General features: G+C 43.5%; 1 protein-coding gene across 1 annotated transcript; it reads left to right on the top strand.

Moving 5' to 3' along the window:
* The first annotated feature begins 4076 nt into the window (after positions 1 to 4076).
* Positions 4077 to 11845, top strand: LOC127680274 (uncharacterized). The gene is made up of 4 exons (XM_052175796.1): positions 4077 to 4893; positions 5761 to 5854; positions 8767 to 8819; positions 11733 to 11845. Exons 1-4 carry the CDS (start codon positions 4077 to 4079, stop codon positions 11843 to 11845), a joined length of 1077 nt encoding a protein of 358 aa, XP_052031756.1.
* Positions 11846 to 14872: the final 3027 nt, after the last annotated feature.

The raw sequence follows: 14872 nt of genomic DNA, 5'->3' as shown, positions 1-14872 counted from the left end.
AGCCATCAAAGAGTATGCATATCTCCAGCTGCATTTGTAGCAGAGGAATGCCTTGTCAGGAATCATTGGGAGGAGAGGTCCTTGGTCCTATGAAGGCTTGATAGATGTCCCAGCATAGGGAAGTTGTGGGAAGCTAGGTGAGATTGGGTTGGGTGGAGGAACATCCTTATAGAAGCAGGGGGAAGGAGGATGTGTTAGGGGTTTTCTGGTGAAGGGAGGATGGGTCAGGAGTTTCCTCAGAGGGGGGAAACCAGGAAAGGGGATAATGTTTGAAATGTAAATAGAGAATATATTTAATTAAAAAAAGAAAAACAAATATAGTGTACGTGTTGTGGTGATTTTGTACCAAATATAGAGCTTTAGTAACAGAAAATATAAGAACTTTATTCATCATTTCATATGTAAATAAAACTGAGATTCACTTGTTACTTAAATTTAAGATTTTAATATCACTTACATTGGTATAGTCAATTTCAACTGTACAGTTCTTATATTTTTAGTTCTTATATGTAGTACAGACTTTATTCAGATCCTTCACAGTAGAATATCTGTACTTCATTTTGTTGTAATTCCTAAATTCTTATGCATATTTTCAATTAATTAAATATGCACAAATTTTTATTAATTACTTTGGTCTTATCATAGTTTTATATGTTAGATTTTCTTGAGGTATAAGTTTCTGTAACACATAATTAATTTATTTACCTATTATTTGACTCAGCAAAAAATAGTTTTCATCACTTCCAAAACATAAAATTGTTTGTAGAATAAAATATATTTATTGAACAAGCATACCTCCAGTTACAAATCAAATGAGTTTCATTTTAAAATGACTATCTTCGTGGTTGAGTAGAGTGTCACATGACTGCTGTCCATCTCAGCTTCATGGGAATGTGAGACATGAATAAGGACACATGGAGCAAAATAGTGAAACTTTTAAAAATACAGTTGCCTGTGTATTTGGTATTGTCAAGGAATAAGTGAAAATATATTTGTGTTTACAATGTACTTTCTGTTTATATGTACTACCATAATTTTATTTTAATTAAGAATTTTCACTGTTGTGAAAATAATTTGATAATCTTAGAACTATATTAAGGTACACTTTCAGCAATACATATTTTATATTGATATTTTAAAAGTTTAAAACTGACCAAACATATTTGAAAGCATACATGCAAATAGATTATAGATATTTTCTATTTTATTTTTGCTCAATTATACCTTATATTTGGAATTTTGTTAGGTACTGTTGACTTGTGTTGGTTGATAGTGGTGCCATTGTTCACCGATGAAAGCAGATCTGTCATGATGAGCTGTTGTTTTGAAGGCTCTCTAATAAATGACTAAATAACCTGAATTTGTTATGAAGACATCGTCATAAACAAATTTTTATGAAAATAACAGTATGTACCATTATACTTTCCAACATAAATGTAGTGAGGCATTATGAATTCTAGGGGAAAATATACAATTTGAGAAAATGTAATAAGGAGAATCATTCCTACTTTAGTTTCTAAATTACATATGATTGATACCACAGATTGTCTATTTAGTGACTTCATGCATAGTTAGTATCTTAACTATGCATATGATAGTAATCTATCAGAAATAGTAAGAAGAATGCCCATCATCTGTCAAAACTGACATAAGTGTAAGGCAATCAATAGTTGTAAATTAGCTCTGAATAGCTGATGAAATTATGATAAGATGTGACATTATGTCTTTTTCTTCTATGGAAGTATGAGTTTAGAAGTCATGCATCATTAGCATCAAATGCAGCATGTATGATAAAGACAGAAGGCAGAGAAATTTTTGATTCATTGTGAAAGACTTCTCAGACTTTCTTTCAAGTGGCAGTTTATTAAATAAGAGGAATAATAAAAAATATTCCAAATAGAATTGATCCTGATCCTGTATTTAGCACCTGATTGCACAGTACAGAGCCCAGGTATGTGCTTCTATTTTCTCAGATTTAAAGTGACTGGCAAAGAAGGCAATATTTAATTTAAATAAGTTACTGATTTGTTTTCTTCTCTAAAAATCCTTTTTGTCATTAGTTAATTGAGATTCAAGATCTGATGGAAAACCACTCTATTCCAAATTATGGAAGTGCATTATTTCCTCTACGCAGAGTATGGTCAAATGATCTGTTTTGTGTGTAAATGGAAAATATTTATTTGACCTTTATCTTTCATATACTTCAGAATTCATTATCTTAGGACATATTATCTTAGTCAATACTTAATATACTAATCCATTGTTAATTCAGACATCTATCACTTCTTCCAAGCCAATCAACAATGATAAAAAATTATTTCAACATGTTTTATGACAGGCACTCTAGAGTTAAAAACATAAATTGGCATTGCTATTTGAAAAATATGGCCAGTAGTATGGAGATACAGCTCAGCAGTTAAGAAGGCTGGTTGTTTTTCCACAGTACCTAAGTAGTGTTTTTCCACATCCATCTTGGGTGGTTTACAATTGCCTATATGCCTATACTTCCTGCTTCATTAGACCTGACAGTTTTATTGTTTACCAAATGCACCTATAGACTTTGTAGGTACCTAAGGCCTAAGACACCACGCAAAGCAATGTATAGGTCCGTTGCCCAGGCAACGGCCGCCATCTACCCAGAATTCCATAGCCCACCTTTACCTGTAATTACGTCACCACTCCTATATAACCTAGCAGCGCTCCTCCCTCTCTCTCTTTTCCTTCCCTTCTCACTCCCGTTCCCGCCGGCTACCCTTCCCTTCTTAAATAAACTCCACGTGGAACCATTTGGTCTAGCGTGCCTCATTGCGGTTCCCGGTTCCACCGCGGTCAGCGGCCCGGCGCCCGGGGTGCGCGCGTGTGTGCCAGCTGGCGGCAGCGGCTACAGAAGTCGACCCAGAAGCCAACAGACGCAGAAACCAGCACTGGCGAGCCGACCAGCGAAACCCAGAGAAACCCTCCCTCCCGCCCGCGCTACTGGCCACGCTGTTTCTACAGACCACCGCGGACCACCGCCAAAGTCCCCCGCGCCACCGCTGCCTGCCTCTCCGCGCTGCTGCCCCTCCGCTGCCGCTTGCTGCTGCTGCCACGCTGCCGCCACGCTGCCCGCCACCGCTGCTGCTGCCGCCATCGCCTAGGGCTCCGGACCGCGGCCGCTAGTGCGCCGCCTGGCCCGGGGTAGCGGCCTGGCCCGGTGCGCCCCGTCTGCGCCCGTCGCCGCCGCGCGCCCCCGCTCACCGCGGCCGCTAGTGCGCCGCCTGGCCCGGGGTAGCGGCCTGGCCCGGTGCGCCCCGTCTGCGCCCGTCGCCGCCGCGCGCCCCCGCTCACCGCTGCCACTCTGAGCCGCTAAACCAAATTGTTCCACGTTCCCGGATATCGGATTGCACTTCCTTAGCAAACACCATCGGCCCAATAAGGTAAGGTCTTTCGGTTGGCTGGGTGGTTTCTTAAGTTCAGAAGAGACCTGGCCAGTTTCCTTCTAGAGCTAGATGCTGCCTGAGCTAACACTCGTTTTATGATGCTCTACCACGGGTGTTTTCCGTTCCAGAAGTAATCCTAACTCCCTCTCATTGGCTTCCAGCCATTCTGAAAACCCTGGGCCTCAGGTGGATTACTTTTTTTCCGGCTTTTTTGCCCCAGCTCCCAGAAGCCCGCACGACGGTCCGGACTCTCTGGCTTAGCTGCCTTTTTTTTGTTATACACACACTCCGGGACGCCGATTGTGGTATACAAAGCCCACCCCACACCTGATGGGGAACAGAGCATCCTCGCCAGTACCCCCAGGAAGTCCCCTCAGTTGCCTCCTGGAGAATCTCAAGTCTCTAAAACTAACTCACGATGTGAGGCGGTCAAAACTAATTAACCTCTGTAATAAGGTCTGGACTCAATATAAACTAGATAATAATTCCAAATGGCCACCTAATGGCACCCTAGATCCAATTATTTTAAGGGATCTTAATACATACTGTCAGCAATCCGGTAAATGGGACCAAATCCTGTACGTCCAAGCTTTTATCTATCTCCGGTCTAAGCCTTCTCTCTGCGCTGCTTGCACTCCATCTCAGCTCCTCCTAGCCATGAAACCTGCTCACCCTCCACTAGATGGCGTTACTTTCGACCCCGCTGACGAACCACCTCCGTCCACTCGCCACAGACACGTGGAGACTACAAGATCTCAACCTGCAGCCCCAGTTTCTCCCTCCCACCAGGTCTCGGAGTCTGTTTCCTCTCCCTCTGTGCCAGTAAAGGATCACCACAGACGCCCTGAACTGGCACCAACCTTTACCCCTCCTATTACTCGTTCTAAGGCCACGGCCAAGCCCCTAACCTCTTCTCCTCCGAAGACACCTGACCCAGCGCCGGTCCTTCCTCTGAGGGAAGTGGCTGGAATCGATGGTCTAGTTAGAGTACACGTTCCCTTCTCTTTGAGCGAACTTTCTCAAATAGAAAGCAGACTGGGTTCTTATACCTCTAACCCCTCTAACTTTATTAAAGAATTTCAGTACATTACTCAATCTTACAACTTGACTTTTCATGATGTCTATATGATTCTTACTAACAATTTACTTCCTGATGAACGCAGGCGAGTTTGGGAAGAGGCAAAAACGCATGCAGATGAAATTCACCAGACAGACAAAAGCTATCCAATTGGATCTGAGGCAGTGCCTGACCAAGACCCGCTATGGGATTATAATTCCTCGGCTGGTATTTTAGCCAGAGACAGGTTTGTTACATGCCTTCTAGCTGGTCTCAGAAAGGCAGTTTTAAAGCCAATAAATTTTGAAAAACTCCAAGAGGTTGTCCAGGAAAAACAGGAAAATCCATCTCAGTTTTTACAACGCCTCACGAAGGCTTTGTTGCAATTCACTAATCTAGATCCTGACAATCCGGAAGGTAAGCAACTCTTAATGACTTATTTCTTTTCCCAAAGCTATCCCGACATAAGAGCTAAACTTAGACGCTTGGAGAGAGGACCCCTGACTCCACAGGCGGAAGTCTTGGCGCTGGCCTTCAAGGTATACCATGAGAGAGATGAAAAAGCCCGAAAACAAAAGTACCACATGCTGGCAAAAGCTGTCCGACCAGCTCCAGCTATCGCCCCGGGCTCCGGGCCTTCCAAGGCTCAGGAACCATCAGCTCCCTGCTACAGGTGTGGTCAATCAGGTCACTGGGCATGGACTTGCCCCAATCCCCGCAAGCCAAGGGGACCATGTCCTAAATGTCATCGTGAGGGCCACTGGGCGGTCGACTGTCCCCATGTTACACAGAACAGAAGGCCATCCCGCCCAGAAACCCCTCCTACTGACCTCCTAGGCTTGGCTATGGATGAATGAAGGGGCCGGAGCTCCCTCAACCCGACCTCGCCCATCACTAGCAGGGAGCCCCGGGTAACTATCGTGGTATGTGGAAAGCCCATCTCTTTCCTTCTGGATACCGGGGCCACTTACTCAGTCCTGGTGGAATTTTGGGGCTCCACTTCACCCTCTCGTCTTCCCATAGTCGGGATAGGAGGACAGCCTTACCTTCCTCATCAGACCCCACCACTTAGCTGTACTTTTAGAAATATACCCTTCACCCATTCCTTTTTAGTAGTGCCAACCTCTCCCGTCCCTTTATTAGGAAGGGATCTTTTAGTTAAGTTGGGAGCTTCAATTTCTTTTGCTCCCCCCACTCGCCTGAACCCGAGCTCGCCAGCAGTTCCCCTACTTCTCCTTCTAGCCAATCAACCTACTAACACTAACATGTTATTTCCTCTACCAGCTTCTCAGGTGGACCCCAGAGTTTGGGACGTCCAGAACCCCTCTGTTGCTAAACATCACTCTCCCGTTGTCATCCAGTTACTGGACCCTACCAGGTACATCACCCAAGCTCAATACCCCCTCTCTCTCCAGAGCCTCAGGGGACTTAAGCCTATCATTTCTGACCTCTTAAGGAAAAAGCTTCTTCGTCCCACCTCTTCTCCTTTCAACACCCCTATACTAGCAGTTAAAAAACCTAGTGGTACCTACCGCCTGGTTCAAGACCTCAGGCGCATTAATGCCGCAGTGGTTCCTCTCCATCCTGTCGTAGCTAATCCCTATACACTCCTTTCCACTATCCCCTCAGGAACTTCTCATTTCTCAGTCCTAGATCTAAAGGACGCATTTTTCTCTATCCCTCTTGATGCCCAGTCACAAAATATATTTGCCTTTACCTGGACAGATCCTGACACCCACTTTTCTACCCAACTTACCTGGACTGTTTTACCTCAGGGATTCCGAGACAGCCCACACCTATTTGGCCAGGCTCTAGCTTCTGACTTACTTTCTTTATCTCTCCCCAGATCTAAAATTCTTCTTTATGTAGATGATGTCCTTGTCTGTAGTCCATCTCTAGAAATTAGCCAAGCTGACACCTCTACTCTCCTAAATTTCCTCTCCAGTCGAGGCTACAGGGTCTCTCCCTCTAAGGTTCAACTGTCCACTCCTCAGGTTACTTATTTGGGATTAACAATTACCCCAACCCATAAGGCTATTACCTTAGATAGAAAAAACCTAATTCAGTCCTTAACTGTTCCTTCTACAAAGGAAGAGATTTTATCATTCCTAGGAATGGCTAGCTTTTTACGTTCTTGGGTTCCTTCCTTCTCCCTCCTCTCTCGACCCTTATATGAGGCAGCATTAGGCCCCACCCACGAACCTCTTCTCATATCTGTTGCCAAACCCTTTCAGAGGCTCCAACAGGCTCTCCTTAAGGCCCCAGCCTTACATCTCCCTGACCTGACTCGCCCTTTTTCCCTCTATGTAACTGAAAAAGAGGGATTTGCCCTTGGAGTCTTAGGTCATCAACTGGGACCTTCCTTCGCACCTGTAGCATACTTGTCAAAAAGGCTGGATTTAACCATCCAGGGATGGGCACCTTGTATTCGTGCCTTAGCGGCTGCTGAACTTCTTATTCGAGAATCAAAGAAATTAACCTTGGGGTCTCCTATAACTGTGCTCTCTTCTCACAACCTGTCACAGCTCCTAACCTACAAAGGCCTGCAGACTCTACCTCCCTCTAGAGTTCTTTCTCTCCAGGTAGTGCTAATAGAAGATTCCACGCTCACCTTTCAATCATGTCCTCCTCTTAATATTTCTACTCTTCTCCCTCGACCTAATACTAACCACTCCCTGTCTCATTCCTGCACTGAGACTTTAGAGCAACTATTACCTCATCCTTCACACATACAGGAGGGCACATTGCCTCAAGCCATTTATACTTGGTACACAGATGGAAGCTCCTTTCTATATGAAGGGACTAGAAAAGCTGGCTATGCCATAGTGTCAGATACCGAGGTGGTAGAGGCACAGGCCCTTCCCGTACACACCACTAATCAACAGGCTGAGCTGATAGCTCTCACTCGTGCCTTTCAACTGGCACAGGGACAATCCCTCAATGTTTACACAGATTCTAAATATGCCTTCCATATCCTCCTGTCCCACGCTGCTATCTGGAAAGAGCGCGGGTTACTTAACACAACTGGAGGATCCATAACTAATGCAAGCCATATTTTAGCCTTGCTGAAGGCCTCCCATCTCCCCACAGCTATTGGGATTGTCCATTGCAGATCTCACCAGACGGATGACTCTATTGTATCTAAGGGAAACAACCGAGCTGATGAGGCAGCTAGAGCTGCAGCCCTTAGGGGGCTAAACTCATCTCACCCTCCCCAAGACATCCTTACACTACAACCCACATCTCTACCTCCACCCCCTGACACTCGCCAAACTCTATCCTATCTTCACCAGCTCTTTCACCCTAACAGTCGAGCGTTATCTTCTTTTGTTAAGACCCACTTACAGCCTACTCCTGAAGACTTAAATTTCTTAAAATCTATCACTGCTTCTTGTAAAACCTGTCAGATGTCAGATTCTAACTCGAGGTATCGTAGTACCCCTTTCCCCACCCATCAGGCTAGAGGTTCCCTTCCCGGAACTGACTGGCAGCTTGACTTTACCCATATGCCTACAGTCAAGCGTTCCAAGTACCTCCTGGTCTTGGTAGACACCTTCTCGGGGTGGGTAGAAGCCTTTCCTACCACTAACAAAAGGGCTCAGACAGTCTCTGATCTCCTCCTCCGAGAGATCATCCCCCGATTTGGTGTTCCAACCTCCCTTCAGTCAGACAATGGTCCTGAATTTACTTCCCAGATTTCTCAGAGTTTATCCAAGGCCTTAAATATCCCTTGGCATTTTCACATTCCTTACCATCCCCAATCTTCAGGTAAGGTAGAGAGAACTAATCGCTCTTTAAAAACCACTCTTGCCAAGCTGTCACAGGAACTTCACCTTGACTGGGTAAAACTCCTACCTCTAGCTCTTTTCAGGCTACGAGCTCTCCCCAAGCGACCTCTTCTTATCTCACCCTTTGAACTCATGTATGGACGTCCAGTTTTAACTCCTGGTCTCTCACCTAAATGCTCTCCCCTCCCAGACCACCTACTCACCCCATTGCTTTGCCACCTTCGCTCTCTCCTATGGGACTTTGCTGACCACCACCTACCTCGGCCACAGACTGTCTCCTGTCCACTGCCTGTCAACATTGGAGACCAAGTCCTCTTATCCCCTCCAGATCATCGGCCCTCACCCCTCTCTCCCAAATGGCAGGGCCCTTTTAAGGTGATTCTCGTGACCCCTACAGCTGCTAAACTTGAAGGATTTCCTCATTGGGTCCATCTATCTCACCTTAAACCTTTCATCCCTCCACCTAAAGATAACTCTTCTTCATACACGTCAACCCTGACAGGACCTTGCTCTATCAAGCTCCGGAGGACATCGGGACCACCCACCTTGTCCCCAGTTCCAGAACATGAGACTCCACTCCGGCAGCCGAGCTCGACCTCATTGGATTAGACATGGGTTTCTTGTCCTACCCCTGCTGTTCTTCATTTCCATCCAGGGCAGTCCTTACATTTGGAGATTCGAGGTTCAAGAAACCCCCACAGATAACAAACAGTCTTTCCAAATAGGGTCAGGAAACTGCTCCATAGCCGGATGTCAGGTACCGATCCAAATTGCGATCATCCCTGTATCTGTTATCCCATCTAAGTATTATGATCTCTATACTTGCTTTCTCTTTGACCAGACAGAAGATTACTGTAAAAAATGGCCAGACGAATATGGGGGCTGCCCATATTGGTCTTGTCAGATACATATGCTAGGATCACGGGTCAATCATTTCTTCTTTCAACACCGCAAGACACTTTTCTTCCACATACAAGACCCGTGGGATTCCAGGTGGGAAACAGGAGTTGTTGGTAAGCTCTATCGTAAAAACCAGCCCAGTTCCCCAATAAGTACCATCCATATTCAGAGAAAGTATATCTCAATCGCCCAACCCCTAGATATTGGAAAAGTGGGGGAGATAATTAAACACTCCTCTAAGGTCCTTGATTCTTTAACAGCACCCCTCATAAATGGCACTAACTTGCCATTTCGCCTGTTGCTTCAAACCTTGACCTCAGCATACCAGCTCCTTAATGTCACCAGGCCTGGTCACTTTAAAGATTGCTGGTTATGTGTACCCCCAGGGACTGACTCAAAACTGTCACTTACAGCTTCTCCGGTGATACTGCCAGATAACCTCACCTCACCTTTTGTTAGCTGTCCTGACTCCGATGTCACCATGGCTCCGTACCTTACCTCTGTCCCTCTCTTTGGCATGGGAAACTGTTTTAAGAACTCTGGGACACGTTCTGTAGGAACATTAAGCTCCCTAGACTGTAATAAAACCATAAGCCTTGATATATCATCTCTGCCACAATGCCCTGCAATCCAGAACACGTCAATTCTTTGTGGCACTCAGGTATATCATCGCCTACCTGCCAGCTGGTCAGGAGTTTGCACGTTGGTTCTCCTTTTCCCTGAGATGGGAGTGATCCAGGGAAATGAGCCCCTGCCAATCCCAGTTATAAATATGGTAGCTGCCCGACGTGAGAGAGCAGTCCAGATTGTTCCTCTTTTGGTAGCTACAGGAATAGCCATAGGTGTTGACACAGGTGTGGCAGGAATAACAACTTCTCTGGCCCAATACAATACATTTACTTCTCAGTTTAAAAGTGACCTTCAGGGAATGACTGAAACTGTGCTTACTATCCAGAAACAGATTTCTTTGGCAGCTGTGGTGCTTCAGAACCGACAGGGCCTAGATGTTTTAACAGCTAAGGAAGGTGGTCTTTGCCTGTTCCTCCAAGAAGAATGCTGTTTCTATGTCAACCAATCCGGGATAGTGAGAAACAAAATCCAGGAACTCCAGACAGACATAAAGAACTTCAGAGATCGTGAGACCTCCAGCTCTGACATTTTTTGAAAACCCTATATGGAAGTGGATATTCCCTTTTGTAACGCCTCTCCTAGTCATTTTCTTGGTGTTATTGTTTGCTCCCTGCCTAATTAATCTTGTTTCTACATTCCTCCAACGGCAAATGCAAAAATTTCTAACCAAACTATTAATCAGCTTCTGTTACAGAATTACCAACCGCTGCCCACGGAAGAGCCCCCGTCCCCAGATGTAGCTGATGCCAACATGCACCAGGTGGACCCCGATGATGAAAGTCATCTATACCCCAAAATTGACAACGCCCCTAGACAGCAGGAAGTAGCTTAAGAGACACGGCGCCCACACTCCTTTTCATCATCGGGTCCCGCCCACCCCTTTTCTTTTTCTTTTTCTTTTTTAATAAAAGAAATGCAGGAATGTAGGTACCTAAGGCCTAAGACACCACGCAAAGCAATGTATAGGTCCGTTGCCCAGGCAACAGCCGCCATCTACCCAGAATTCCATAGCCCACCTTTACCTGTAATTACGTCACCACTCCTATATAACCTAGCAGCGCTCCTCCCTCTCTCTCTTTTCCTTCCCTTCTCACTCCCGTTCCCGCCGGCTACCCTTCCCTTCTTAAATAAACTCCACGTGGAACCATTTGGTCTAGCGTGCCTCATTGCAGTTCCCGGTTCCACCGCGGTCCGCGGCCCGGCGCCCGGGGTGCGCGCGTGTGTGCCAGCTGGCGGCAGCGGCTACAGAAGTCGACCCAGAAGCCAACAGATGCAGAAACCAGCAGACTTCTCAATCTCTCTCTGTCTCTGTTTCTCTCTCTCTCTCTCTCCTCTCTCTCTCTCTCTCTCTCTCTCTCTCTCTCTCTCTCTTTCTCTCTCTCCCTCTTACACACCCACCTACACACACACACTCACACACACACATGTATACATGCACATACCTACATACACAGACTAACACAGGCACACACAATTTTTTTTAAAAATGCTTCCTAGATTACAATTCTAGTAATAAAATACCTGTTACTGATATCTCTCAGATAGTTCTGAAAGTTTATATAGTTTATAATGTAGAAAATAAAGGAATAAGTTGACATTCGGTTCTGCTCTGACAGTTTGAGATCTGGTATATATAAAATATCTGAAAGCACATTGTGGGCACCATTCTAACTCATTGTGCTTCATCTGAAATATATATCACATTAATTGGTATGACTATGGAAGATGCAGTGGTTAAACTACTGAAGACATCCTTATAGATGTTTCACATTGTTTAAGTTGTTTAATATATATGAGTGATGTTTAAATGCCAATACTAACATTTAGACAGACAATAAACCACACAGTGATAATGTTGCATGAATTTAGATCTCATTTACTGTGCAGATAAAGAAATTTAAAATGCAATTCTTCCTTTTTTGATCTTTTCAAATACAGGTTTTCATTCATCTGTGCCTTATAACCTGGAGTGTGGTTGTCAGATCACTCACTGCAAGGTCAAGAATGAAGGCAGGGAGCTCTTGATGGGTCAAAAGAGACCTTCCCTGTGATCGAGTTTGCTGAGTCATGTTTCCTTAAATGAACTAGGCTACAGATAAGTGGCCTTGTCAAACCTCCTGTATTGTTTTTGTCTTTTTCTGATGAAAGTAAATTTCCTGGCAAGTGTGAAGGTCAATTCTGAAAACAAACAGGCTGCCCAAGAGCATAAAATAAGCTACACATAAAATCCGAGGTAGTGTATAGTCTTTGACAAAGACCTTGGGACACAAACAGACATGAATTCTATCTTACATACCGATTTTATATATTGTAGACACAACTGAATACAGTAGCAGCTCATTCTTTAACTGAAAAATGTCAGTTACAATCAATAAAATATCTGGCTCCATGATTGGCACTGGGAAACTAATCAGCTTTCCAAGCCTAGTGGAATCATGGACCCTTGTTGTGAATTGTTGTCTATTTTCTTCTGCCCCCTCAAAGGGGGGTGACAGTACTCAGGGTAAAATTATATACTCAGGGCATAATTTTACCCTTATGCCCACAGAGAAGTTTAGCTACCACCTTCATCAAATAATTTGCTCTTTATAGCACATGGGGACCATCACAGTAAAACACAACTAGACACAATGTAGAAATGAACAGATTACAGGTATCTCAGCATCAGTGGATACATCTGTATTATAGCACATGCATCTGTGGCTCAGGAAATATCATGGAAGAGAGTTGTGAAGAGAGTGAGGGTCAGACTACCAGATTGTCTACTGTGAAACAGTCTCTCCAAGAAATGACTGAATAAATACGACTTGAACCGAAGCAAAATGAATAGACATGCTAAAGGAAAAATTTCTCAGTGTCTCATGCCTAGATAAATAAGTGTAAGCAACTAATGACAGCTGGGAGAATGAGACTGTTTTCCCCATAGTTGAGCCTCCTTACTGGTTATCCAAAACAAAGGAGTCATCTCTAAATATATATACACACATATGCAAACAATAAAAACTGACTCAACAAGTTATACTCATATATTTGTGAATATATTGTATATTTATACATTCATACATGTATATTTATATACAAATATATATTATACAAACACAAACATACCTTGTATGTATGTTTAGCAACAATAATCAAAGAAAAAGTATCAATTTGATATTTGTGTGAGGAGGCATAAGTGAGGTTAGAGGGAAAATACCTGGGAGGGTCTAGAGGGAGGAAAGAAAGGAGGTAAGTTGATATAATTCTTTTTCAATTAAAGTATATTTTTAAAAATAGATTTAAAAACTGCAAATATTTTTAAAAAACTTTATTATATGCCCTCAATAATATGCTATTGGATGGTTACCTGTTGCAGGAAATATTAAAAAACAATACAGTCAGCACATTCCTTGTTTGTGTCTCTGCATGGCAGCTTGGCCTGCCATGCACTGGCATGTGGGGCGGTGAGCTGTGGTAGGCAGCCTGGTCCCTGGTCAAGGTCAGGCTTAAAACCCAGGTGATGCAGCAGGTGATTGTTGCCTCCAAGGGACAGCAGGCATGTTTTGCCACACCTCTTGGACCCATGGCTCCTGTCTATTAACTGCAGCTTCCCTCAAACACTATAGAGAGGTCTGTGGCCATCAGTCACATAGGAGCAGCACCAAGTCTTCCCACATGCAGATATCTCCAAGCTTTTAGACTAAGACAATGAGAAGTACCTGTTGTCAGACCCTGACCTACCCCAAAACTGTATATAATAATCCTATCCAGAAGGAATAAAGGCGTGAGAACTACTATGTTGTCTGAGAACTTCCGTCATAAAGGCTATAACACTGCTGCTTGGGAAGAGGTCTGTTCTCTGGAATAGCAGAGACAGAGGTTGAGCCAAAACACTCTAACCCTTCTGGACCTCCATGAGGTCTATGTAAAAATCCTCCAGTATGCAGACCCACACTGGCAGGCAATGGCCAACCTGTTATTATTTCCTGGAGACTCTGACTCAGAACTCCAAAATCTCTCCACCTTGCTTGCTAGGCTTTTCCACTATACCTTTCTCTCTGGAACCCAGGCAAATCATCATGAGAAACAAAACAAAACAAAACAAAACAAACAAACAAACAAAAAAAAAAACGAAAAAAAAAAAAAGACAAAAAAACAACCACACAAACTTAGATCAGAAACAATGTTAACTCAATCTCTGGGCACAACAACTAAAATCTTACCTTGTAAGCCCTATTAAATTTGATTCCTTTGGTGAGGAATCCTGATGGGTCCACTATAATACTGGGAAACTCAAGCAGCTACATCTTGCCTTTATCCCCATTCCAAAAGACCTCTAATCCTCTCCACCTTTTTCTCTTCCTCAATCCAATCTGGAAGCCCTGCTTACTTACCCAGTGATTGGCTCCTTTATTTATTAGATTGTTTCACAAGAAGTCACCTGAGTACTGTTCTCATTCCTTGTTTGCAGCACCTCCCAGGAGAGACTTAACCATCAAAATACAGACAGCAGCAGACCCGCTCACAACAGTTACCTCTTACAGCTGAATTGTTGGGGACATCAGACACGAATGGAAGACAGACAAGCAGTCAGCTTGACAAAGAAGCATGGCCATGTGTGGTTTGTGTCTCTGGAATATAATTTTAATATATCAAAACAAATATTAATGTATTTAATATATGAAAGGAGACATAGAGTGCAAAATTTTAATCTGTTTTAGCAAGTTGTATGTAAATTATTCCTTATACAACAGTAAAGTAATTCAGAAATTTAATGTATGTAGAAAATATTTTTCCAAATTATTGAACTTAGTAAATTTTTTAAAAAGTTTACTAGTGAAATTAAAGATAGACATTAACACTAACATTTTAAAGTAGGTGATTTCAGTATCCAACATTCTTCAACAGATAGGCCATCTATACAGATTATTCAATAAATAAAAGAGAAAATAATCAGCATTGAATGATATTTTATATGTTACAGATTTTCTAAGGCTAAAGGAAGTATTACTACTTACCTCATTGATTAAATGATATTTTTAGTCAATAAATTAACACTAGCAAGTTCACAAAAGCTTGTTGCTTCACATAGAATA

Source organism: Apodemus sylvaticus, chromosome 3 (assembly GCF_947179515.1).
Source record: "Apodemus sylvaticus chromosome 3, mApoSyl1.1, whole genome shotgun sequence".
Classification (NCBI taxonomy): Eukaryota; Metazoa; Chordata; class Mammalia; order Rodentia; family Muridae; genus Apodemus; species Apodemus sylvaticus.
The sequence above is the reverse complement of the archived record's forward strand: the minus strand, read 5'-3'. Positions and strand labels throughout refer to the sequence as shown.

What these genes read in the sequence shown, in the direction of transcription:
- LOC127680274 (XM_052175796.1), top strand. Translation starts at nt 4,077, where the DNA reads ATGAAACCTGCTCACCCTCCACTAGATGGCGTTACTTTCGACCCCGCT. An exon ending in CAGTTACTGGACCCTACCAG is followed by an intron (nt 5,855 to 8,766) that starts GTACATCACCCA and finishes CAACCCTGACAG; the next exon opens with GACCTTGCTCTATCAAGCTC. An exon ending in GACCACCCACCTTGTCCCCA is followed by an intron (nt 8,820 to 11,732) that starts GTTCCAGAACAT and finishes TTTCAAATACAG; the next exon opens with GTTTTCATTCATCTGTGCCT.